Source organism: Canis lupus, chromosome 25, assembly GCF_003254725.2.
Source record: "Canis lupus dingo isolate Sandy chromosome 25, ASM325472v2, whole genome shotgun sequence".
NCBI lineage: Eukaryota > Metazoa > Chordata > Mammalia > Carnivora > Canidae > Canis > Canis lupus.
The window spans coordinates 49,494,640-49,518,284 of NC_064267.1; the positions used below are offsets into that span (position 1 = coordinate 49,494,640).

General features: G+C 63.5%; 1 protein-coding gene across 10 annotated transcripts in view; it reads right to left on the minus strand.

Moving 5' to 3' along the window:
* Positions 1-1,301: 1,301 nt before the first annotated feature.
* The window catches only part of HDAC4 (histone deacetylase 4), a 273,029-nt gene continuing 250,685 nt past the window's right edge, over positions 1,302-23,645 (minus strand). For all 10 annotated transcript variants that reach the window (XM_049101240.1, XM_025463635.3, XM_025463633.3 and 7 more), the window contains 5 exons: positions 15,702-15,820; positions 14,040-14,173; positions 7,053-7,137; positions 6,443-6,584; positions 1,302-5,704 (listed from right to left, as the gene is read on the minus strand). In XM_049101240.1, coding sequence (XP_048957197.1) covers positions 5,665-5,704; positions 6,443-6,584; positions 7,053-7,137; positions 14,040-14,173; positions 15,702-15,820 — 520 coding nt within the window. In that variant the 3' untranslated portion in view covers positions 1,302-5,664. The remainder of the gene's footprint in view (positions 5,705-6,442; positions 6,585-7,052; positions 7,138-14,039; positions 14,174-15,701; positions 15,821-23,645) is intronic.

Below are 23,645 nucleotides of genomic sequence, written 5' to 3' on the forward strand. Positions count from 1 at the left end.
TGGGGACCTCCCTGCGGATACGACTGAGCCCCTGGCTGGCTATCGGCACCACCTGAGCCGCGTCACGCTCCTGGGGGACAGGCAGGCCCACCGGCTGTGCCCGCGAGGCGCCGGGTGGCACCGCATCCTACACCTGCCCAAGAGCACAGGCGTCGGCAGGTTGAGAGCATGGGCCCCGCGCAGGCCCTGGCGTGGATGCCGAGGGGCACCACTGCAGAAGCAGGGACACAGCCCCGGTGCGGCGGGCCCTCTGTTGCGGGGACCTGCCCGTTTCTGAGGCCAGATGCCCGGTTAGGTCACGTTTGAGGACCAAGGCTGGGTCTTCGGGGGTCACCTCCTGAAGCATGAGCTGCCTCCGAGCCAGTGTGCTGGGGGCGCCCGTGGGGGGGGCAGACGGCCCACGGCTCTTGGCCAAGCACCTCTCTTAGCGGCTGCGTCCAGCAGTGGAGGGGAGGAAGCCCAAGATGCGAAGACTCGGGACCCGCAGCAGAGGGGCGGCCCCGACATGGGCTTCCCGACTCCGAGGACCCACAGCGAGCGGGCCAAGAGGACGGGGCCCGGGGGCTTCTGTTGCACCCGCCGAGCTGCCGCTACAGGTCGGCATCTCGGGGACGTGGGGTGACCCTCGCAGGCTCAGAGCTCACGTCGTAGTGAGTGAGGCCAGGCCTCGGCGGGGTCAGCCTGGCTCCTGTGCCTCGACACACCACGGGGGCAGCGGGGGGCCTGGCGTGGGGCCGCCTCCCGGGGAGCGGCCTACATGGTGGAGGAGGCCTGCCAACGCCCGGCGGAGTGTGCCGGGGAGTGGGGCCCCCACGTGAGCCCGCAGACGGCCTGACCGGCATCCGGCCCATCAGACCCACGATGTCCCTGGAGGAGTCGGCCCGGTGGAGGGAGAAGCCCGGCTGTGAAGCAGGAACCCACCACGAGGGGAGGGGACCCTGATGTCCACGGTGGGGCCAGGAAGCCGGCCTCCACCCGCCCGCCCTCCCAACTGGCCGTCACTGAACGTGGGGGCCCAGAGGGGTGTGGCCTTGGCTGGGGGAGCGGGGTGGTCCCTGGGGGTGGCAGGGGGCTGCTGGGTGGCCGAGGTGGGGTTTGCAGACCCGCCCCGTGGGGGGGCCCCAGAGTGTTTAGGGGAAGAAGATGGTGCAAGGACGGTGCGGTGAGGACCTGCCCACGGCACCTGGTCATGCAGGCAAAGGGTGCCAGGGGCCCAGGTGCGTGGGTGTCCGCGAATTCCCGACCCGCCACCGCCCGCGGGGCCCCGGCGCGAGGCAGCAAGGACGCGAGCACACGGCAGGAACCAGAGATGCTGTTTTATTTACACCACAAGAGCAACAAGCTGTCAGATGAGGTACAAAACGCTGGACTCCGGGTGAAGTGGAGCGGAGTCGGCCGTCGGAGGAGGACACCGTCGTCGGGGGAAACCCGCCCACACAGAACAGAACGAGAAATGAGAAAACCGAGAACGAAATCTCCAACTCCACGGAGCAAAAAGAAAGAACCGCTGGAAGGTCCAGACGACCAAAGGGAACGGGTTACATTACAGAAGAAACAGGTGGCCGTCCCCGCGTGGCCGCGGCGTCGCGACCCGCCCGTGAGAAGCTCTTGGGTGAACGGGGTCAGCGCCCCCTTGTATATATTATATATATGTCTCAGAAACTGGAAAATAGCGCCTCCACTATGGAGCACACCCCCCCGGAACCCGGACAAACAGAAACCGTCCGCCTCCTCCGTCTTGCACGCGGGAGGCTCCGCGTCGGGTGGGCCGCGCCCACGGCTCCGCGCCGCAGGGAAGGGGCGGCCTCCGGTCGAGGCGGGGCTCGCGCGGTCCACGGCTGCGCGGCGGGAGGTCAAGTCTTGGCCACACGGCACCCAAGGGCCACGAGAGTCCGCGCGGCGGTGCGTGGGGGCGCTCCCGGGGGGCCGCCGGCCGCCGCGCCCTGTGCGAGACCAAGGGGAATAAACGAAAACGGAACAAGACAGATGCCTCCGAGTCAGCTGAAGAGAGACAGGCAGTTCGCTTCGAATTCTGTGTCGTTTCCCTAAAACACTGTTTCCACATAAATACAATAAACTCTATTATTGGTAGGTCACAAGTGCTAGATAAACTTTTCTTCTTAATATGACAAAGGTGTAAGTAGTCCTTTTTAGTTCTCTTACAATAAAAAGTACAATTTCTTAAGAATAAGTTCGGTAAGACGCAAACGTTTTCCCCCTCCCCCACTCTCCTTCAAGGTTTCATGTCGTTTTACAGAAAAATCTCCATCTTTTGTGTCTGCAAATGTCGTGGGAGGGGGGGGCAAAAAAAGGCATTTTTTTTTTCTTCTTCCCCAAAGCTGCCGAGTCTGGCGTGCAAAATCTGTGTACAATATAAAGACATGCCGGTCGTACAGTCCATGCAACCTCCAGGTGTAGGAACTTAAAAAAATATATTCATATATGTTTATATATATATATTTATATATGTATCAATGCCCATAAAACGCACGGGCCCGAAAGTCTACAAAAAGAATGGAATGAGCACATGGCTGTGACCAGTAAAGAAGGAATGTTCTGATCGAAAAGTAAAACCAACAAACTCCGCCGGCGGCGTGGCCTTCGTGTCCGAGCCACGCCCGACGGTCCTTCCTCTGGAAACAGACTTTTAAAACAAGTGGAGAAAAACCGAAACACTCTGACCCAGTGGCCCTTCGGAGCCGGGGCGGGGGTGGGGGGCGGCCGCCTGCTGGTGGGGCTCGGGCACGGCGTGGCGGGAGCCGAAAGGGCGGGCGCCGCGCGGCCCGGCGGCATCGTGGGGTTCCCCGCGAAGGGACGTAAAGTGCTCGCTCGCTGACCCCTGGCCGGTGCCCCCGAGGCCTTTGCAAAAGAAGAAAAAGGCTAAAGGTGCCGGGGCCGGAGAGGGGAGGCGGGACGGGCGGACCCTGGGGCGCGACACCGCCGTGGGCCCTGGCGGCCGCCGGGAAGGGCTGAGTGTGTCGTCAAAGAAAAGAAAAGGCTACACGGTAATGCTTCGAGCGCGTCTGTGGCACTGGAGTGCACGGACAAATCCACGTGCCGCCAGCGTCCCGGCCGGGGTCGCCCCCACCGACCACCCCTCGGCCCGTCTATGGTGAAAAGCGTGACGTGACCGCTTCCTCCCTAAGAGCCACGGGCTGCGGGGTCGGGGCCGGGGGCCGGGCCCGCCACCGCTCTGCACCCCCCGGGCGGCCGAGCTGGCTCCCCGCGCCCCCAGCTCCCGCCAACGTGGGCCGCGGAGCAAAGAGGGAGGCCGGGGGGGGGGAGGAGGCCCCAGGCGCCCCAAGACCCTTGCCAGCCTGCTCTCGGGCTCCCGCCCTGGGCCTGACCGCCAGCCGCCGCCGACCCAGCCGATCCAAGGATCTGGATTCGTTTGGCCCACAGCCCGGCCGCATCGGTCTCCTCCGGAAGCTACCCTGGGTACGCGACCGATCGGGGACCTGGCCGGGGCTCGCTCCCGCGGGGGCACCGGGCCCGGGCATCCTTTGGAATGAAACTGGTGGCTTCAAGTACAAAGTGGCGGGCGGTTACCGTCAGGGCGGCAGGAACGAAGACCGGCTGGCCGGGAGGACCCGGGGCTGGCCCTGCAGCTCGCCAGGCGGCAAGGGCCCCCGGCTCCCCGCGGGCTCGGGCCCCAAAACCTGGGGGGGTGCAGCTCCCGGCCGTGCGGCCGTGGCGGGAAAACCCCGCGCACGGGTGGGCCTCGCTCCGGCCCCATGCAGTGCGGACATGCTGTAAAAGGTCTTTGGAAAACAATTGAAAACGCGTATCCCGACCACGTGGTCAGAGAAGTTTAGACGGGAGTCCCGCGGGTGCCGGAGCCCCGGGGCGTCAGGCGGGCGCCCTGCGAGCCTCCCCACCGCCTCCTCCTAATACTCCAAGGAAAGCCCCTGCTCTGGACGCAGCCGCCGTGACCGCTCGGCCCCCTTCCCGCGCGAGCTCAACTTTCTGGAAACAGGCTGATGGCCGTCCCGTGCGCGGCAGAACGCTGCTCGCTGTACAAAAATAAACGAAAATGAAAACAACAACAACAACAACAATAATAATAATAATAAAAACCCTTTAAAAGTTGTTTTTTTTTTTTTAAAAAAAAATGTACAAGCAAGAATTTAGAAAGAAAGAAGTTTTAGACATTATTACCATTCAGGAAACTGCTAAATGGCGAGAAAAAAAAAAGTGTAAAAGTTCACAAAACAATGCTTATTCAGGATCTCCTTGTGAAAAATTCATACAAAAATCAACAGCAAATTTATATCCTTTGCTATAAAAACTCATTAGGTACATATGTGCATGGAGGCTCGGAGCGGGAGGGGGGGGTCCTGTCCGAAAGGAGCAGAAGGAGAGCACACACCTGCCAGGTAGTTGCCCAGTGGCGAACGTGTTGGCGATCTGAAAGCTATCCAATCCGGAGTTCAAAAATACGTGAGTTTCAAACGAGATCCCTTTCCATAAGCACCTTGATGTCTGATTCACAAGTCATTCATTCGCCAGGGACCTTTACGATCTGCATTTATTATATATATATACTTCTTTTTTTTTTCTATAAATGCATTATAAATATTTTATCAAGATTTCATAAGAATCAAGTTTCTTAGCTTGGAATACATTGGAATATATATTATACATATATATATTTATTTATACCTAAAATTTAAGCAATACTTCATGCTACTTGCTTTTAATAAAAAGCATTCCGATCATAACACTGGAAGTGTGCCTAGGACATGCTTCACGACCAAATGGAGATGCTCAATTGTTATAGGATGTACGAGAAAAAGAACACTTTGGATTCGTTTAAAATTTGTTGGACTTCAAAACCCCCAACAGTATTTGCCACTTTGCTGGAACTACCTCCGTTCCTCTTAAACAGCACTAAGCAAGCCCGCCCCGCCCCCGCCCCGGGCCAGCGCGCAGCCACAGGAAACTGTCCCACCAATTCCTGCTGTTTATTTTTTCTTAAGGCATTGTTCCTCAGACGTCAGAAAACCCAGCCACAAAAATCCATCAGAGCAATAAAAAAAAGGCACAAACTCGCATCTTCCGATGGCTTCGAGAAACCAAAGCCAGTTCCCGCAGGCTCACGTTTCTGCGTGTGTCCCGTCTTCCCCTTGCACGCGCGCCCGCTCCGGCCCCCGCCCGTCGCGGACCCCGCGGCCCCGTGGGCCCCGCCGCGCCGCTGTGGCGCCCGGTCGCGGCCGGAGCCCAGAAAACGTTCTCTCGAACAAAAAAAAGAAGCTACAGGATGAGTCGAGTGGTTTACACGGAGACTGTGGAATTGTGGGTAATAATCAACTGTGAGCACCAGTTTTCATCGAGTCCGTTTTGTATTATTAGATCTTTGATTTTTCGTTTTCCTTCCCTCGTGGCCACGAAGTGGGCAGCTCTGCCGCGAGCCGCCACAGGCTTCCTTCCTCCGCGGCCTCCGTCGAGGGAGCCGAGAGCCCGGCCTCGCGTGTGTCTGTGCGTCTGCTCGGCCGGCGTGGGTCCCGGTCCGCGCTGGGCCGCCCCGTCGGGCAGAGGCCTCCCGCTGCTGCTCCAGCCGCGCTCGCTCGCGGACGCGGGCAGGCCGCACACAAACGGGAGCCGCTCTTGGCGGAGCTTCAAGACGGGGACAAACAAACAAGAGACCCGCAGCTCGGCGGGCGGCTACAGGGGCGGCTCCTCTTCCATGGGCTCCTCGTCGGGTCTGCGGCGGCGCCGGGCGAGAGACAGAGGGCCGCGGCGTGAGGCCAGGGCCACCCGGAGGGCCGCCCGCCCCTGCACCCCCCGCCCCTGCCCCAGAGCGAAGGCTCTTCGAGGGTTCCCACGGGCCTTTCACCCTGGAAAGAGGAGGCCCTGCAGCCCGCGTCCACCGTGGGGCCCGGCACCTGCCTGCCAACCCGCCATCCCTCCCCGCCCTCCTCCACCCCTGTATCTCTCCCCCTCCATCCCTGCAGCCCTGCCCCATCCCTCCCCCTGCATCCCTCTCCACTCCATCCCTGCATCCTTCCCCCTCTATCCTTCCATCCCTTCCCCCTGCATCCCTCTCCCCTCATTCCCCCGTGCATCCTTCCCCCTCTCCATCCCTCTCCCCTGCATCCCTCCATCTTTCCCCCATCCCTACATCCCTCCCCCCTCCATCCCTGCATCCCTTCCCCCTGCATCCCTCCATCTTTCCCCCTCCATCCCCATAGACCTTCCCCCTCCATCCCTCCATCCCTCCCCCCGCATCCCTCCATCCTTCCCCCTCCATCCTTGCATCCCTCTCCCGTCCATCCCCCCATCCCTCCCCCCACACCCGACCATCCCTCCCTGGGATGCCCAAGCAGGAGGCAGGGCCCAGTAGAGAAGGCACATGCCCACAGGACAGCAGAGGCCTGGGTGCCTGCAGAGGGTGGTCCTGCAGGCAGAAGGGCCCGCCGGGGGTGGGGGCGGAGGCGCTCACCTCTTCTCGGCGGGCTTCACGCCCACGGACAGCGAGGCCATGGCGGTGACAGTCTCGGCTTCCTCGTTCTCGCACTTCTGGGCCTCTACCAGAGAGTGCCCCACCGTGGAGCAGAGGCGCGGCAGGGAGCGCCAGTACTGGCCTGCGGGGGGGGGGCGGGGAGGGGCTGGGTTACTGGGCCTCCCCCGGCTCAAGCCTGACTCCTCACTGGCACCTTTAAAAGCACCTGTTGCAGGAGAGGAAGCCAGGCAGCACCCAGGCTACGGGCTCGCAAAGGCGGGGCTCCTGGAGTCGAGTCCTCCCCGAGGCAGGGGCACCGGCTGGGGGGATGGGGGGGCCGTGAGAGCGGGGCTGCCCCCGACTCCAGAGAGCGGAGCACAGGACGGCCCGGCGCGAGGGGGAGGAGACGAGGGGGCCGCAGCGCCAGGGGAGCGTGTGGGGGCCGGCCGCTCGGTGTTTGCTCGCACACACGGGGGCTCGTCAGCAGGGCGGCTGGTGGGGACCTGCATCTGGGGAGCACCGGGAGACCCACCTACACCGCGACCTCAGTGACCTGGGTCATCCCTCACCCCTGGGGCTCCCCGCCGAGCACGTGGCCCACACAACTCACTGTGGATCTCAATGACTTTCTCCATGGACCGGACAGCGTTAGCGTTGGGTCTCTGCTGTAAAACCTTTTCTGGGAGAGGATCAAGCTAGAAAAAAATATACAAATACACAGTAAACGTGACGGATGTCGACATAATCCCCGCACGTGTTCTGTTCAGGGAGGTTTGAAGTCAGCGTCGGTTTCTTGAGTGTATTTACGGGCAGAAAAGCAGCAGCAGCCAAATGTGGCTTTGCTATTTACTGTACGACTTTTTTTATTTTTTTATCATTATTTTTTAAAGATTTTATTTATTTATTCGCGAGACACACATACACACACACACACACACAGAGAGAGAGAGAGGCAGAGACACAGGCAGAGGGAGAAGCAGGCCCCATGCAGGGAGCCCGATGTGGGACTCGATCCCGGGACCCCGGGGTCATGCCCTCGGCTGAAGGTAGGCGCTAAGCTGCTGAGCCACCTGGGCATCCCCTGTACAATTTTTTAAAAAACGGAAGTGGATTTATTTTCTTTGAGGTCTTCTTCTCGGGAGACTGTCAGGTGTGCTCGTGAGCTCCCGGCTGAGCGGACACCGCATCCAGGAGCGGGCTGGTGGGCAAGGACGTCTGCTTGGAACCCACTGAGACCCCGTCTACACCACCCCGTAACACTAGGGAAACAATGACTGCTTTCTGGAAATACCACTTTCACATCCCTAGTCTTACACGTAAGAATGCTTGGTCATCCTGTCGATGGTGTTCTTCCAAAAATGGGGGAAAAGGTAAAAGAAAGAAGAAAGTGAGGGGAATCTCTGAGGGGGGCCTGTGCTCCCAGTTTTCCGGTCGGTGTGGACGGCAGAGGACGGGACGGAAGCCGCAGGGGACACCGGGCGTCCTCCACACGACACCTAAGCACGCTCACGGGGATACATCATGAAAACACAAAAGTAATTTTAAAGATCTTTAAATTACTAGACAAGCCTACAAAACTGGGGGAGATCTGCTGGGTTCCGGAAGGAAGCTGGAAGCTGCCCAGGGCGGTCACGCATCCCGGGACAGGCCTGCACGACAACGGCCACGGCCCCCCACGCGCCCCGAGCTGCCCGCAGGGACAACCGGTGGGGGGGTCTGTTCTGACCCTGGGCTCTGCGGGCAGGGACGGGCCAGGGTCTCCCTGGGAATGGGCAGGTTCCGCCGTCAGCGGAGGGCCGCGATGTGCGGAGCAGCCGTGCACCCTCTCGGGAGGCGCCTGGCCCCCTGCGGGCCACCCGCCAGTGTGGCCAGTTGGGTTCCAAGGGCTGAGTCCCCGGCCGCACACATCATGAAACACGGGAGTCGGCCGGCACGGGCGGGGCTCAGGAGAGACAAGGGGGGTCTCGGGCAGAGGACCCAGGCTCCGGGGCAAGCGCGGCTTCCCAGGCGGGGGACGGCCACGCGGAGGGGCGGAGACTCGGGCTGGAGGGGCCAGCGGCCGTGCGGGGGGGAGTCAGTGCCCGAACACGTACCGGGAGGAGACACGCGTTCCTCGAGAAGCATCTGAGATGCCTCGGGTACCCAGCCCCTCCCCGACAGCTGTCGCCTAGCCCCTTCCGACCTCCACCCTGTCTCCTCGGGCAGGAGCCGAGCCGCAGCCCCGGCCTCCCTGCAACGGGCCGCATGGAAGGGGGGAGAAGCCGGCTCGACGGGGAAGGCAGCCGACGCTGCTCTATGCAAGCGCTCGCGGTTCACGTCCCCAGAGAGAAGCTGCGCGCCCGGCACGGGCCCGGACAGAGGAGGGCACTGCGCCCGGGTCCCCCGCCCCGCTTCCAGCACAAGGGAAAACAGGACGAGCACGAGGGCTCTTCTGCAGCATAGCCGCGAGCCGTGCCTGATTGCTGACAACTGTCAATACTCCAAAAATGACAACCCAGGGCAGCCTGAGAGGGCGCGGGCACGAACGGTTGGACGCACAGTGGGGTCCTGGGCGGGGCCCCGACACGGCAAGGGCGGCCGTGGGAGGGCGGGTGGACCTGGGGACGTTCTCACGCGGGCGACCCAGGCTGGGACCCAGGCCCACGCGGTCACGCGGCACCGAGGCAAAGCATCCGAGCCAGCGCTGCCCGGAGTTAGAAGTCTAGTAAAAAAACGGCAGGTTTAGATCCTCAAAGACCACGGTCACTGAAATGATCAGTTTTAAACTACAAGGTAAATGATTAGTGAGTATCAGAAGTAAGATACGGACGCAGGATTACTGAACCGAAGCGGACGATTTAAAGCCGGCCCAGGAGAACGTCTGCGAATGAAATCACAGCCGCGGCAGCAATGACCCTGAATGCGCCGGGGACGAGGGGAGCGAGCGGGTTGGGTCCGTCTGCTCGGTGTCCCGGGGCAGGGGGAGAGGGGACGGGACCCGGGCAGGAAGAGTCATGCCTGAAGCACCTGCCTGCCTGGGTCCGTCAGGGCGCAGCCGCAGAGCAGGGGACGGGGGGGGGGGGGGACACGGCCAAGGACAGGACAGGAAGGATGGGCGTGGCCGTCAAAGCCCCAGAGACAAGGGCTGTCAGCCCAGGACAGTGAGCCGGTCAGTCAACACCGAGGGCGGGGCGGCCGGGGGCTCGTCGGACCCTTGATCTCAGCTCAGGTCGAGATCTCAGGGTTGAGAGTTCACCCCCACGCTGGGCTCGGGGCTGGGTATGGAGTCTTCTTTAAAAGATAAAAAAAAAAGAATGAGGATAAAATCGCGACGTGGGGAAGCTGACACCGCGTCCCTCCCGGGAAACATGTGGGGTGTGCAGAAGGCACAGTGATCCCAGGCGGTGGTCTGAGCGGCGGGAAGCGAGAAGCAGGAGAGGCCGCGCGAACAGGGACCACGTGAAACAACAGGAATGGTGTCGAATCGGTGCATTTAAACGGAGAAACAAGGAAAGAGGGCGGAGGGGCTGGTCAGGGGCTGCACACCCCCGGGAGGGCCGGAGAGAATGGACACACAGGACTCGGGCCAGCACCGGTCAGTGGGGGCAAGCGGGTGGCTTCTCCGTGTCCCACGTCCGACGGGCGTGCAGGGTTTGGTCTGCACCTCCCCCCCCGGGTCTGGGTGGCCACGGGGCACTGGCCACGTCACGGGTGCATGTGAACACCTGCAAGGATCGCCGCCGGGGAGCAGCAACGAGCCGCGTGTCTTCCCACTCGGCAGGGAACGGATGGCGCGGGGGGGGCCTCCACGTGGGCGGAAGGGGGCCCGTGCGGCACAGACTCGGACGTGGAAAGCGTCTGAGAAAAGCAAAGCAGCAGAGAACAAGGAGCAACCAGAGCAATGTGAGGCCCAGGGCAGACCGTGGCCTGGCGGCGAAACAGCACGACGTCCAGCCTCGTGCCATTTACGCAGGAAGCGTCTCGGAGCGGGGAGGCTGGAGGGCAGGACGCCGCGGGCACCCCGCACGATGCCCGTCAGCGGGAAGCCGGAGCTGCTCGTACAGGAGGCCGCCACGGGGGATAAAGGTTTCAGTTCATCAAAAGGATAGGACGACTTGAAGTCTGCACGTTCGGTAAAGTTGCTTGACGTGCGGGCGGTGATGCGGCCGGACCACGGGGTGGACAGTCGCGCCACGGCAGGACAGGCTGGCACGTCTTTCCCAGGCAGGCACAGAAGTCGGCGGAGACTCCAAGCGTGAGCGGCACCGCGGACGGGCCTGGGCGAACAGAGGTCTGCGCAGGCGGACCGCGCTCTGGCCGCCGGGGGGGGGGGGTGGCACCCCAGGACACGATGCCACCGCACCCGCTGTTCTTAGCTCAGCGCCGCCCGTCAGAAGCTGGGACCAGATGAGGGCCGCGGCCTTGAGGTTGGAAACTGAACGAGTGACCGATCGTGGGGCAGCGGGGTGACCGCGGAAACCAGGGATGCTCGGAGACGAAGAGCAATGAGAACGCCGCACACGGGAGGGCCCCGCGCAGCCTCAGATGCCCCCAGAACGAGGAGGCGCTCCGTGAGCAAGAGAGGAGAGCGGATCCGGAGAAAGACGTAAAGAAAATACAGGGAGGGGATCCCTGGGTGGCGCAGCGGTTTGGCGCCTGCCTTTGGCCCAGGGCGCGATCCTGGAGACCCGGGATCGAATCCCACATCGGGCTCCCGGTGCATGGAGCCTGCTTCTCCCTCTGCCTGTGTCTCTGCCTCTCTCTCTCTCTGTGTGACTATCATAAATAAATTAAAAAAAAAAATTAAAAAAAAAAAAAAAGAAAATACACGGAGAAGGAGCAGAAGCCAAGTTTGGAAAAGAGAAAGGACGCCGCAGCTGGAAGTGGAGTTTCTGGAACGGCTGCAATGGGCAAGGTCAGCAGGACGGCAAGGAAGCCACCGAGGCACAAATGACCTGCGGAGTCTGCGGCCGCTCACGGTGGCGCCCAGGGGGACACGGCCCAGGCCCGCCACCCCCTGCGGAGGTTTCGGGGAGTCAGTCATGGCTCATGTCACCCAAACGGTCACCGCTGGCCTGAGACGAGCCTGGCTGGGAGCGCGAGCGCGGGTGGGGGCGCGTGTGCAGGCGGGGGTGTCAGACGGGCAGACCCGACGGGCGTGGACGAGCGGCCGTCAGGCTGAGTTGGTGCAGGGGTGCAGGGGTGCAGGGGGGGGTGGGGGTGGGGGGATCTGCCTCCTCCCTCCTGGCCTGGCCCAGCGAGTGGGTGCAGACTGGTGCAGCCCTCAAAGCCTGCAGGGCCGAGGAGAGGGGCCGGCCCAACTCTCCCGCATTAGGAAGGTGTTAAGAGACCTTGATAAAACTAGTGCTTCCTGCTTTTTGATGTGCTGAGCACAAGAGCATCTTCCTGTTAGGAGAGCAAACACCCAGGAAGCAGGAACAGGCCTGAGCTGAGAGCTACGGTCTTTATTGTTATTTTAAAATAAGTGGCTGGACTACTCGGAAAGCTCCAGGCCGGGTGGAACGCATTACTCAATTGCCTTTAAGCTCCAACAAAGAAAAGGAGGAAAAGACTGCCTGATGTGCAGAACGGGTGCGTGAGGCCTGGACGCTTTAAGACGCTCACTGGTGTTCGATTCTAGGAGAGTCCGGCGCGCTGCCGACCACCTGGCCGCGAGGGAGACACGCGCAGGCCCTCGGGTCTGCTTGTGACTTAGCTTAAAGCACGGCTGATGCCAGGACTTGGCTTCGGACCTCCCGTCTGCCCCCCAAATGCCGTGTTGTCAGCTCTGTCCACCCTGCGCCCGGAGGGGCACGGGCCATGCACCCCATCCTGCTGCTGCTTTGACCCAAGACAAAGGGAACACCACCGACTGCAAATGGCTCGAGGACAGAGCCCTCCATCCCCTCCCTGGAGACCTGTCTACGCGGCATCATCCCGCCCTGTCTTGTTGGATGCACGTTTAATCTGTGCCTCCGAGGGCCTGCTTGAACCCCCTTTGCATCTCCCAAACCGAGCCCTCCTCAAATGCCTTGTGGGCCCCGCCGTGGGGTGAGCCTGCACCTGCTCTCAGGGACGTGCCTCCTGGAGGAACCCGAGCTGCGGCTCAAGCTTCCCGGCTGAGACAGTGCAGGGACGCAGCCCCACGGACGCGTCTATGGTGGGTGAGGGGCGTCAGCAGGGGCCGCCCTGCTCATGGGAACCGGCTGGTACCCTCACCACCTCTCCCTTTCCCGGGGCTTCTGGGCCTTCTGGCCTTGGCGTCTCCTGATGGGTTAGTGCAGCGAGTGGGAGGGGCGCCCTCCCCCGTGGCCTCCCTGGCACCCATCCTCCGGGCCACTCTGCTCTCCCAACCTTCTTGTGGACTGGACACCAGGACACCCCACAAGCGGCCCCTGCCATATGGGGTCAGGGGTCATTCGGGCTCCCGCCATATGGGGTCCTGGTGTGGCCAGTCCTCCTGGGGTGTGTGTCCTCCACCCTCCATCAGGGCCTCGTCACTTGGGCTGCCCTGAATCTTGGTGGGGACTGGCAGGAGGGTGGCCAGCACAGGGACAGCTGCACCCCACTGGACACCCAGGGAACCTGTCCTAGGGAGAGTGTCCTCGCACACTGTGGACCTGTAAACCCGGGACGGCATGGAGCAGAGCTCGTGGGCTGCCTCCGGGCGTCCCCCACGTGGGCTGCAGGCACCTGCTGCTGCAGGGGGGGCAGGACCCAGGGTGCTCTGACCGCACCCCACCCCGGGCAGCAGCTGGCTTGCCGCAAGGACCCGCACGGAATGCCACAGCAACACGGGCAAGCTGTGCTGTGAGGGGCCGGGACCCGCCTCACGCTCCTTCGGGGGATCGGGAGGTGGGTGTGTGACCCCATGTCCAGGAGCCTGTGGATGGGTTTGAAATTGTAGGAAGAGCAGGTTTCCGAAAATCAAAGTGGAAGCTACAGTAAGTTTTGTGTCATGAACTTTAGCCGCTTGGTGAGCTGCAGAGCATACGTCGGGCGGCACCCCCCTCCCGACACCCGTCCATCCATCCACCCACGGCCGGGCAGCTCTGCCCACTGGGAGCACAGCCGGGAGGAAGGGGCCCCGGGCCGGTGTCATTCCGGAATGGGACGCTCCCAGGACCGTCTCCCTTGAGCCCTCCACTCCCTCTCCCGGCCGGACAGTCTGAGCTCAGCCGTGCAAGCCAGCGGCTCCCTGACTTGGTCCCGCAGCCTCACTGGGGACAGGGCGCGGGGGCCCCAAGCCTGGGGATCAGCTGTGGCTTCGGAGCAGGGAACCGGGGCTCCATGCCCCAGCCTGTGAGACCTGCAGTGACGCGGCCCCCAGAACTTACCTTAGAACCGCCTGCCCGCAGAGAAAGAAGCTGGATTAGAATATTCTCCACCTAACCCACGGGCAGGGGAGCACCTGCAGAACAGGCCCCTGAACCACCCTACAGAGAAAAGGGCTCCCGGCCTTGCCCCTCATCGGATGGCCTCCCAAGCGGGTAGCGGTCCTACTACGGGTGATGAGCGCAGATGCAGCAGCCCACGGGCCTGGGGCCTGGGGCCTGGGGTCTGGGGTCTGGGCCCTGGGCCCGCGCACCAAGCAGCCCTGGGCCCCGGCTCCTCCTACCTCATTGCCCAGCAAAGCAGAAACACATGCTTCCGAGGCGTCGCAGATGGCCGTGAGGTCGTGGCCCCCCTCCAGGGCCAGAACGATCCGGCCGCCAGCCAAGCCCATCAGCTGCTTCGTCAGGTACCCGAAACCTGCAAGAGGAAACGGGAGATGCAAGCGGGGCCGCGGGCGGGCGCGGGGCCGAGGCCTGGCCGCCGATCAAAGCGCCCAGAAACGCGTTACATCACATTACAGAGACCCAGGGGGCCGGCGCTCCGAAACACATAATAGAAGCCAGGTCTGATTGTAATAAATTCATTGAAGAATTTCAGTTTGGGATTCTTTTTGATCTGTTTGAGAGTAGGAATTACGGTTTTGATGCTTTGATTGTATAATGCCGCAAATCATCTCGTTTGGGGGAAGGAAGGGACCCCGGGAGGAGCCCCTCGGCTGCACGCTGGGACCACGGAGGGGGGAGCGGGGGGAGCGAGGGTGCGGCCCTGCAGCTGCGCCCTCATGGCCTGGAGACCAGAGACCCCGGGGGTCTGGTCAGCAGTGTGCTGGGCACACGTGTGTGCGTGTCCGTTCGTGGGCACATGCACCGCCGTGTGGGCCCCTTCTGGACTCTCACGCCCCGTGACCGGCGTGTCTGGCTTTCACCAACAACCGCAGCGCGCCCCCTGCGCCACGTCCCCCCACCCGCAGAAAGCGCCTGGCGGCTAACGGTGATGACCATCCTCGCCAGGACCGACCGACGTGGACTAGAGCCGCCCCGATCAGCGGCCCCGTCGCAGCCGCAGCAGCACCCGGGGCCCAGGGCTGGGGGCACGTCCTGGCGGCTGCAGGCCCGTGAGGCTCAAACCTCCCAAAGGCAGCAGTGATGCGGCTGCGTCTCTGATGGAAACTGTGACAGGGCCCCCGAGGCCGCCGCGACGCCCGGACCGCGCCGTTCACAGCGGGAAGGCGGGCGGCAGCGTGGAGTCCAGCAAGTCGGGGGCCGCCTTCTCCCTCAGCATCTGCGCACTCTGCCTCCGTCATGTTTTGCTAATTCTCACGATATTTCAAACTTGCTCGTTATCATCACTACGTCAGGGTGATCAGCGATCACAAGTCCCCTCAAACTCACGATGGGTCGCACATCTCCGCAACAGTGTGACCTTTGATTACGCTGTGGACATTGGTTTGCAGACGTGATACTGCCCCACACCTGGCAGACCTCGATGTCCTGCAAATGCAACTGTTACCTGCGCTGGGAAACCCCTGATTCTCCGGCTTTGCCGTGTTGCGGCATCTGCTTCACGGGGGAGCTGGGCCTGAACCCCGGCCGAGCTGAGCCGGTACACGAGGGGGCTCGAGCCCACACAGCACAGTCTGGCCGCACGCGGGGGCTGCTGGGCACAGGGCTCCCTCCGGACCCCGCACCCAGGTCAGGAGGGCTCTGAGGTCAGTGTGGGAGCACGGCCACCCCAAGAGCGTCCCTGCGTGTCCCGGCCCATGCCGTGCGGTCCTGCTGTGCGCCCTGTGCGCTCTGGGGCAGCCGGCACCTGTTGTGTTTTTGCTAAGACACGAGGAGGAGGGTTTCCTCCTGTTGAAGGGGAGGCTCGGCACACAGAGGGCGCCTAATCCTAACAACAGCAGAATCCAGACCGTGTTCCCGCGCCATCTGCAGACCCGACTTACATTTGGCGGAGAGGTTGTAGCCGCCGAGGGGCGTGGGGTGGCCCTCCACAGCGTCAAAGCCTGATGACACGAGCACCACGTCTGGGGCAAACTCGTTCGCGATGGGCATGACCACGGTCCTGCAGAGGGAGGAAGGGGACACCGGGTCAGCGGAGGTCACGGCCACGGAAGAGGCCGACGGCCGCCGACAGAGCCTGCCCCGTCTGCCCTCGAGGCCAGCGGCACCCGAGGGCCCAGACTCAGGAGACCCGCCCAGCGTGCTCACGGCTCCATTTGCTGATACCTCAAATGTCCAGACCAAGGTCCCCAACATCGAGGCCCAGCGCGGCCACGGCACAGCGGGTCTTGAGCCTCCGTGGTATGTTGGAGGCGACCTGTAACCCCCACGCACCAGCTGCCCGGGCTGCGGAAGATGCTCCCACCCCTCACCCCTGCGCCCTGCCCGGCCGGTCTCGCCCTGTAGGGGGGCGGCTCTGCTCACCCCTACGCTCGCGTCACGTTTCAAGAAAGGCACAGCCACCTCCCGGCCCAGCAGCAGGGACCCCGAGCCCCCGGGCAGCCCTGGCCCGCGGGGGGCCCCCGGTGCCCTCCTCCCACCCCATCCACCCCTGGGGCCACAGACGCCCGGATGAGCCACCTGCACGCCCTTGCCGGGTTCATCTGACACCTGGGGTCCTTCAAGGGACAGCTGACGATCAAATTTAAGAGCACGGACAGGTTAAAAGTACAGATGCCATGGAGAAGTTCAGTGGTTTAGGGATATTAGGGAGACAAGGAAAACCGTTCCCTTGAAAAGGAGAAGAAACACTTAGGAGGAAGCAGCCGCCCGCGAGCACGCGGCCTCACTGTACCAGCGTCCCATGAACACGGCTCTGAGCCAGAACCGGGTGCGCAGTGAGAGGCTGGACGACGCCACGTGTCAGTTAAACTTGCTTTATTGGATTCTGAGTCCCTCCCCGCAGGCTTCCCGTCTCCCTGGTCCCCCGGGCGCGGCGGGCTCACCGCAGGTGCCGGCCCCCATCACCCACACCCCTGCACCTCGGCGGGACCTAGCACCGGCTCACGGCCGTGGGGAGTCTGGGTCTCCCCGGCTGCCGCAGGCCGGACCGAGTGTCTGCGGCTCCAGAGGGCGGCCTCCCGCTCCCGGGCCTCCACCGGCGCGCAGGCCCTGCTGCTCATCAATGACGGTCACGCCGGGCGCACGACGGCCCAGAGGCCCCCTCGGCGAGCGGCCCCACGTACCCGGCCCCGCCGCCGGTCCCTCCCCACCAGGTCGGTGGGGCCCCTGGGGCTATAGGGCCGCAGGCTGGCATGAGAACCTCCTCAGGCTCCTACACCTCGAGTTACAAAGTAAAACTCATCATGACATTTGCCCTTGAAGTCCGCTGGGCCAACTCCGTAAAGCACCCACTGGGACCCACAGAACGTTCCGCTCAGGAACGAGTCTGCGGTGATCCTCTTGAGAAATCCCTCTGGTTTCAGAGGGGCCAGTGACGGAGACTCCAGGGCACGACACACAAGGTTAGGACCTCGCTGCCCGTCCCCGCAGGTGGCATGGGGCACCCCCGGCCCGATGCCCGAGGACCCGGGGAGCGAGCCCTCAGAGAACGTCCGCGACGCGGGAGCGGCCTCCGCTTCCCTCTGAGCGCGCCGGGCGCCGAGACCTCCGCCGCAGACAGGCCGCAAGCTCACGCCGGGGCACGGGCCGGGGCTCGGCTCCTCTGAACCGCTCGCAGCTTCCCTCCCAGGCGGCGCCCACTGCACGCGGCCGCCCCCGCGCTGCCTCTGCCACAGGCCGTGCAGGCGGCCTCAGAGGAGCCAGGTCTGCGCCCTGGGGACCGTCCGGCAGGGGCTGCAGGGACCCCACCTGGGACCCCCGACCGGGCGCCAGCAGGCTTCCCCGCCAGCGTCGCCTTCGGGTCCCGGGGCCCATCGTGCGAGAGCGGCCACACTCGCCCCTGAACACGTGTGCGAGGTGTGTTCCACTAAAGCAGGAGGCGGGATGTCAGGCGCACTCTGACCCCGTGGCCACGAGGAGGCTGCAACGAAGCTCTCCGATTCTGAACACGCAAAGCGCAAACCAGAGGCTTCTCAGCCGACTGCGCTTCAGAGCAGGTGCCGGGGCCCGGGATACCTGACCCGCCGCGGCGGCCGGAGGCGACAAGTCCTGGTGCGGGCGGGCAGGACGGGGCGGTGCCTTCGCCTCGAGGCCAGAGACGCCGCTGCCTCCCCGCGGCTTTCCCTGGGTGGCTCCCGACGGCCCGCGGGCTGCTGCGCTCACCAGCGCCGTTTACGGCCGTAGCGGTTCCAGAGAGACGGTTTTTAAATTATTCTAATGAAGTTCCTGTTGCATAAACTTTGTCTTTAGGCAGAAGAAGTTTGAGCCACGTGTTGGTATAGATGCTGCAGCCAAGCCTGTCTTCAGGGAAAACCACAGACGCTCCGTGTCGACAGCGGCTCATTCGCAAAGCGCTTTGGGGGCCGTTTTGAACCAAGTGCGTACGGTGGGCCCAGTTCTCTGCCTTGAAGCACTGCTGAGCTGCTTCGTGTCTCACCCCCGCCCCCCCCGACAAAATAAAAAACAAACGACAGCGCTGTTGGGATCATCATCGCCCCTGGAGAGTCGCTGGCGTCTGCACTTGCCACGTGGCATCGCTGCGAAGCCGATCAAAACAAATCGTGAACCCTGTCGGTGTGCGTGTGCGAGCGGGACCCGGCCCATCAGCCGCGCATGAGTGTGGGCCGCCGGCTAGGGGCACGCACGCTCGTCCTATCCTGGTCCGGGGCCCCCGGGGCCGAGGGGGTCTGCAACGCCGCTGAGACATCGCCTCCCCTCGGCGGACTCTGCTTCCTCACCTACGAGGAGGGGGTGCACGGCCGCCCACATCCTCACCCCAGCCGGGACCCCCACGCGTCACAGACGCCGCGAAGAAAACGGGCATCCGGCCTCGCGTTTTAGTTCTAGAATGAAATTTTAACCAACGACTTGTCTGATGACAGATGGAACCGTTTACTGCAGACCCTCTCTCCGACCATCACCTTAGGGTGAGTTTCTGTGGGGCCGCCCGTGACCTGCTGCAGGGCAGCGTGAGGGCCGAGGGGTGGGCAGGGGCTTCCCGAGGCTGCGACCACCCACTGTCCGCTCAGAGGCAGGGCGGGCTCATCTCCCACACGGAAGGCCCCAAACCTGTGCTCATCGCAGGCCTCAGGCCGTGGCGCGGTCTGTGCCCACCCACGCCCGGGGACGCTCGGGAGCTTGGGGGCAGCCAGGGCGTCCGAGTGCCCCAGAAGCACGGTCCACGCCGCCCACCTTCAACATCTCCTTTCACAAGGCGCCCGGGCCGTCTGCCCTGTCGCGGTCACGTACTGTCGGTGAGGCTTGCGGTGACGCGTCTGCAGCCAGAGGGCTCGGGAGGCGGAGCTGCCGGATGGACGGTCGCCGTTTCCGGACGGACAGCCTGGTGCCCCCGGAGGCGGGGACTCGGTTTCAACCACCTCGGCTCCGGTGAGCGCCAACCCCTCCTGTCCGCTGTGCACACCCTCACTCGAGGGCAGGAGGGGCTGGCGCACCTGCCCTGCCATCTGCACCCGCTGCACTGCTGCACCCCTGCGCGGGGTGGGCCTGGCCTGAGCGCTCCGTCGGTTGGGAGAGGCCGGTCCCGGCCCACCAAACATCCCGTCGCTGCTGAGTCGGTGTCAGAACACAGCGAGAGCTGGGAAGCAACACTGTGCTCCGGCTGCACCCCCGCCCCACGCCGCCCGCCGCCCCGTCCTGCTCCGTCCGCCCCACAGGCCAGGCCCTCGGCCGTCCGTCCCGTCTCCTCGATGCCCCTGCCCTGCACGCCCGCGGCCCCCAGCCTCGCATGCTTCTGGCTCTCCGTGCTCTGCTCACCCAGACCTTGCCCTGGTGAGGTGAGGACACCCCTCCTCGGCGACAGAGGCCAGGGCGCCTTCTGGCAACCCCCGCCCCTCCTTGCTGCTCCTGTCTGGCTGTCCCTCGCAGGAGGTGGGCACCTGGCGCTGCTGGATGGGCGCACCCCTGCGTCCAGGGCCCCATCCACGTGGTGCCCCCTCCCCACTGTCACCGTGGGCCCCACCGGGCTTGGGCTCACTGCAGCTGCCCTGCCCCCACGTGTCCCCACCTCTGTCCCATCACCGTCCTCAGGCCTGTCTAGGGCCTGGCACTCTTGGCCGCCAGCCCACCCATCTCGCAGCGCCCCCCGCCCCTCTGCAGCACCAGGAGCACACGGCAGGGGCAGGGGCAGCGCAGCCTCCCCAGGGCGGCCCTCAGACCCCGGCTGGCTACAGGAGCAGGTCTGCACTTGGTCCGGCGCCGCGGCCCAGGCCTCTCCCAGCTGCTCCCCTCTTGTGCTTGGTCTCTGCCTCGGTGTCCCCATGCTCTCGCCTGGGTCCCTGCCCCACTCTTGGCAGGACTCAACTTGCCCTGGGCGCTCAACCCGAGCAACAAGTGTTTATGAGACGGCCCCTCCGGACCTGCGTCCCCCTCAAGGCTCCCACCAGACAGACGTCGAACATCCAGACCTGCCACGTAGGTCACCTGGGCACAGCCCCTGACAGGCTCCTCCACGACAGGCCACGGTCCTGGTCCCCAGAGGCGGCCCCGCACGCCGGCAGGTTGGCGTCTGCGGGTCCGGGTCCCTCCAGGACTCAGCCAGGAAGCTGCTGCCCCTCCGCGGGCAGGTGCCCGAGCACCGCGTCACTGCTGCCGTCCTGCGGGAGGGCTGGCAAACCCGAGCTTCTGCACTCTGCGGCGGCCCCACTGTGGGACGGCCCCGCTAAGACGTCCGCCTAGGGGAAGGGGGCTGCCCCTTGAGAGACGGCACTGCCGTCGGTAAGAAAGGTCCCGGGGTTTGCATCAAGTGTCTTTGCGACAGCGAGTCCTGGACGGAGGCAGAGGCTCTCGCCCGACACGGCGCTGTGGGCACGGAGGGCGCCGCCGAGCTGCACACGCCACGTGGCTGCGACAGGAGGCCTTCTGGGCGTTTCACCACGACAATAAAAAGCTAAGAATTTTTGTTAAAAAAAAAAAAAAAAAGCAAAGAAAGGCCCCCGCAGAAGTCCTTACGGAAGGAACAGAGGTTCAAAGAGCTTCGATCTTCACGTCACGCTCGAAAGGCTGGGGGACGTGAAATGAATCTGCCCAGTTGCTCAATTTAAAGGCAAATCTCAATTCATTAAAAGATTAAAGTTACCACTTCAAAATACCCGGTTTCTCTGACATCTCTGATAAACTTCACCAAATCGCATTTAAACCGGGGTTACGGTTTCGACGCACACGTAATCCCGGGCTCATTTCCTGCCTGCACGGCGACCCGCGGGCCCCAGACGGCCGACGGCAGGCCGGCGCGGGCAGCAGCGCATCGCGGTGTCCGTCCGCCCAGGGCCTCGCCTCCGCTCAGCAGACTTCAAAGCCCGTCTGGCGGCGCGCTGCTTTGAATTAGGGTCGCCGCGTCTCCGCAGTCCGAGCCCGGGGAGAAAGTGCCGCTCCTTCTGGATTTCATTAGGGGCACCTTCCTTATCTCTTCTTCATCTCAGGCTTGATCTCCTGAAATGCAACGTGGCAGGCAACGGGCCTGGGGAACAAGGTGCTGCCCCCGAGGCGCACACTGTCCCGGGGGCCCCCCGGCAAGGGGGGAGAAGCGCAGAAGGAAGGGGAAAGCGGATCCTGACCCTTCTTCCCCCACCGATCGATGCCCAGGGAGCCATAAATTGTAAACTTCAAAGCACTATTTTACATTAAAATCAATAAAAAAAAAAAATAAAAAGCAACCCAACCCTGAAACAATTTTCCCTTTCAAAGGAGCTATTTAAGCTTTGAAAAGTTCATTTGATAAGGTATCATCGTGTACACACTTGGCAGAGGATGAAAACAGGACGTCAACAGCAGCTCAGAGGAAGGGTTCATCTTAAAGGCTGGCCCGGGGCAGGGACCAGGGGCCGGGGGACTAGGGTGGGTGGGGAGGGCAGGGGGGCTGGGGGGCGAGGGAGGGGCAGGGGACTGGGCTGGGGACCAGGGGTGGGGGACCAGGGACCAGGGACCAGGGAGGGGGCCAGGGGTCGGGGGACTAGGGTGGGTGGGGAGGGCAGGGGGGCTGGGGGGCGAGGGAGGGGCAGGGGACTGGGCTGGGGACCAGGGGTGGGGGACCAGGGACCAGGGACCAGGGAGGGGGCCAGGGGTCGGGGGACTAGGGTGGGTGGGGAGGGCAGGGGGGCTGGGGGGCCAGGGAGGGGCGGGGGACTGGGCTGGGGACCAGGGGCGGGGGTTGGGGACTGGGCTGGGGACCAGGGGCAAGGGACTGGGGACCAGTGTGGGGTCCCAGGGGACCAAGGGGCAGTCCCCAGGGCTGGAGTCTGACCCCCGCGTGCTGGGCATCTCCGTCCCAGAACCAGCACACCGGGGGACGCGGTCCCGTGGAAGCCTGGCTGCAGCGTCCCCCCCCCCGCTCCCCGCCCACCAGTCCAGCACGGGCCACCCTCTGCCCAGCCAGAACCGGCCACGGCGCGCCCAGTTCCTCATCCCGGCAGGGCTTCCTCCTCTCACGGCGGCCGCCCAGACATTTTATTTTCCACGCAGCCCCCTAGGGCGGCCGGTTCTCAGGCGGTGGGAGGGTGACGCGGTGTTGGCCGCGGGGTGCTCCACGGACCGCACGGAGGACCCCGCTGCTGGTGCTGCACGGCTCGGATTTTGAGAAGCTGAGAGTCGACCGTGTACACCAGCAAACCTGCAGATGTTGTATCTGCTTGGGGGCGTCCCCCTCCCTTAAATTAGGCAGGCAGTTGTTGGGGTTACCTCACATCTGATCAGGAGCAGGAAGACACATCGAAATTAAACCCACGAGATCAGATGGGATCCGATTTGGGGGAAAGGCGCGCAGAGAAATCCCGTAGGGAGGTGATGGGCTCCGACTGGTACAGACCAGCCCACTGCTCGAGAGGCTGGCCCTGCGCCGACGTAATCAAATCTGGGCGTAATTTCTACAAACCACCGAGCAGCTGGGGGAGGGAACTCCCGTCCACAGAGCCACACGTGCCGCCAGACCCAACGGCCGCTCTGAGCGTGGAGACGGGCAAGGAGACGCTGTGAGGGGTCCCCAGGGGTCCCGTGGCCCATGCAGGGTGCCCACGGCGCGGGCGGCGGCGTCTACAGCAGAGCGCTTACAGACGAGTCCGTGTAAGGAGTCGCACCCACGGGAGACGCGCACACAGACACAGCTGCACGCTCCACGCACGCAGCCACGTGCACACATATCTGCAGACACGTGTACGCACACACTCACATGTGTCCATGGAGACACGTGCATCACACATACACACACCTGCACACATGTGCGTTGTGTTTAGATCAAGCAGGGATAAAAGCACAGACAGACAGAGGTCAAGGAAGAGGCAGAGAGGAAAATTCACTGGAAACCTCACGGGCTCCGATTCCTACTGTTCGGACGCGGTTTTCTGACAACGACCAAGAGCCCGTCAGGCTCTGCCGCCGAGCACCCTTCTCCCCAGGGCCCGCGTTCTGGCCAGACGGCGGGAGACGGCGGGAGACGGCGGAGGCCACCATTTAAAACGAGGCAGGAAGCCCGCGCTGCGCACCGTCCACGTTGGGTCGTGGGAATTACTTCAGTCGGGCCCAGATCAAGGTGAAAATCACCATTTGATGACAAAGGCAAACCGCGCTTATGGAAAATCATGCAACAGAGCTGCGCAAACGGGTGGACGCGGGGCAGTGGCCTCAGGACCGCAGCAATCAGGGAGGAAGGTGGTCGCTGTCGCTCGGCCTCTCAGGGAGGGTTTGTGGGGAGGAAAACAGGAGACGAGCCGATGTTTCAGAACCGAGCGGCCGCTCTCCGTGAACATCACATTTCCGAGCCCAGCCGGAGCTGCTCCCCAGGGCCTCGGCCGCTCTTACCATCAAGCCCCCAGGGC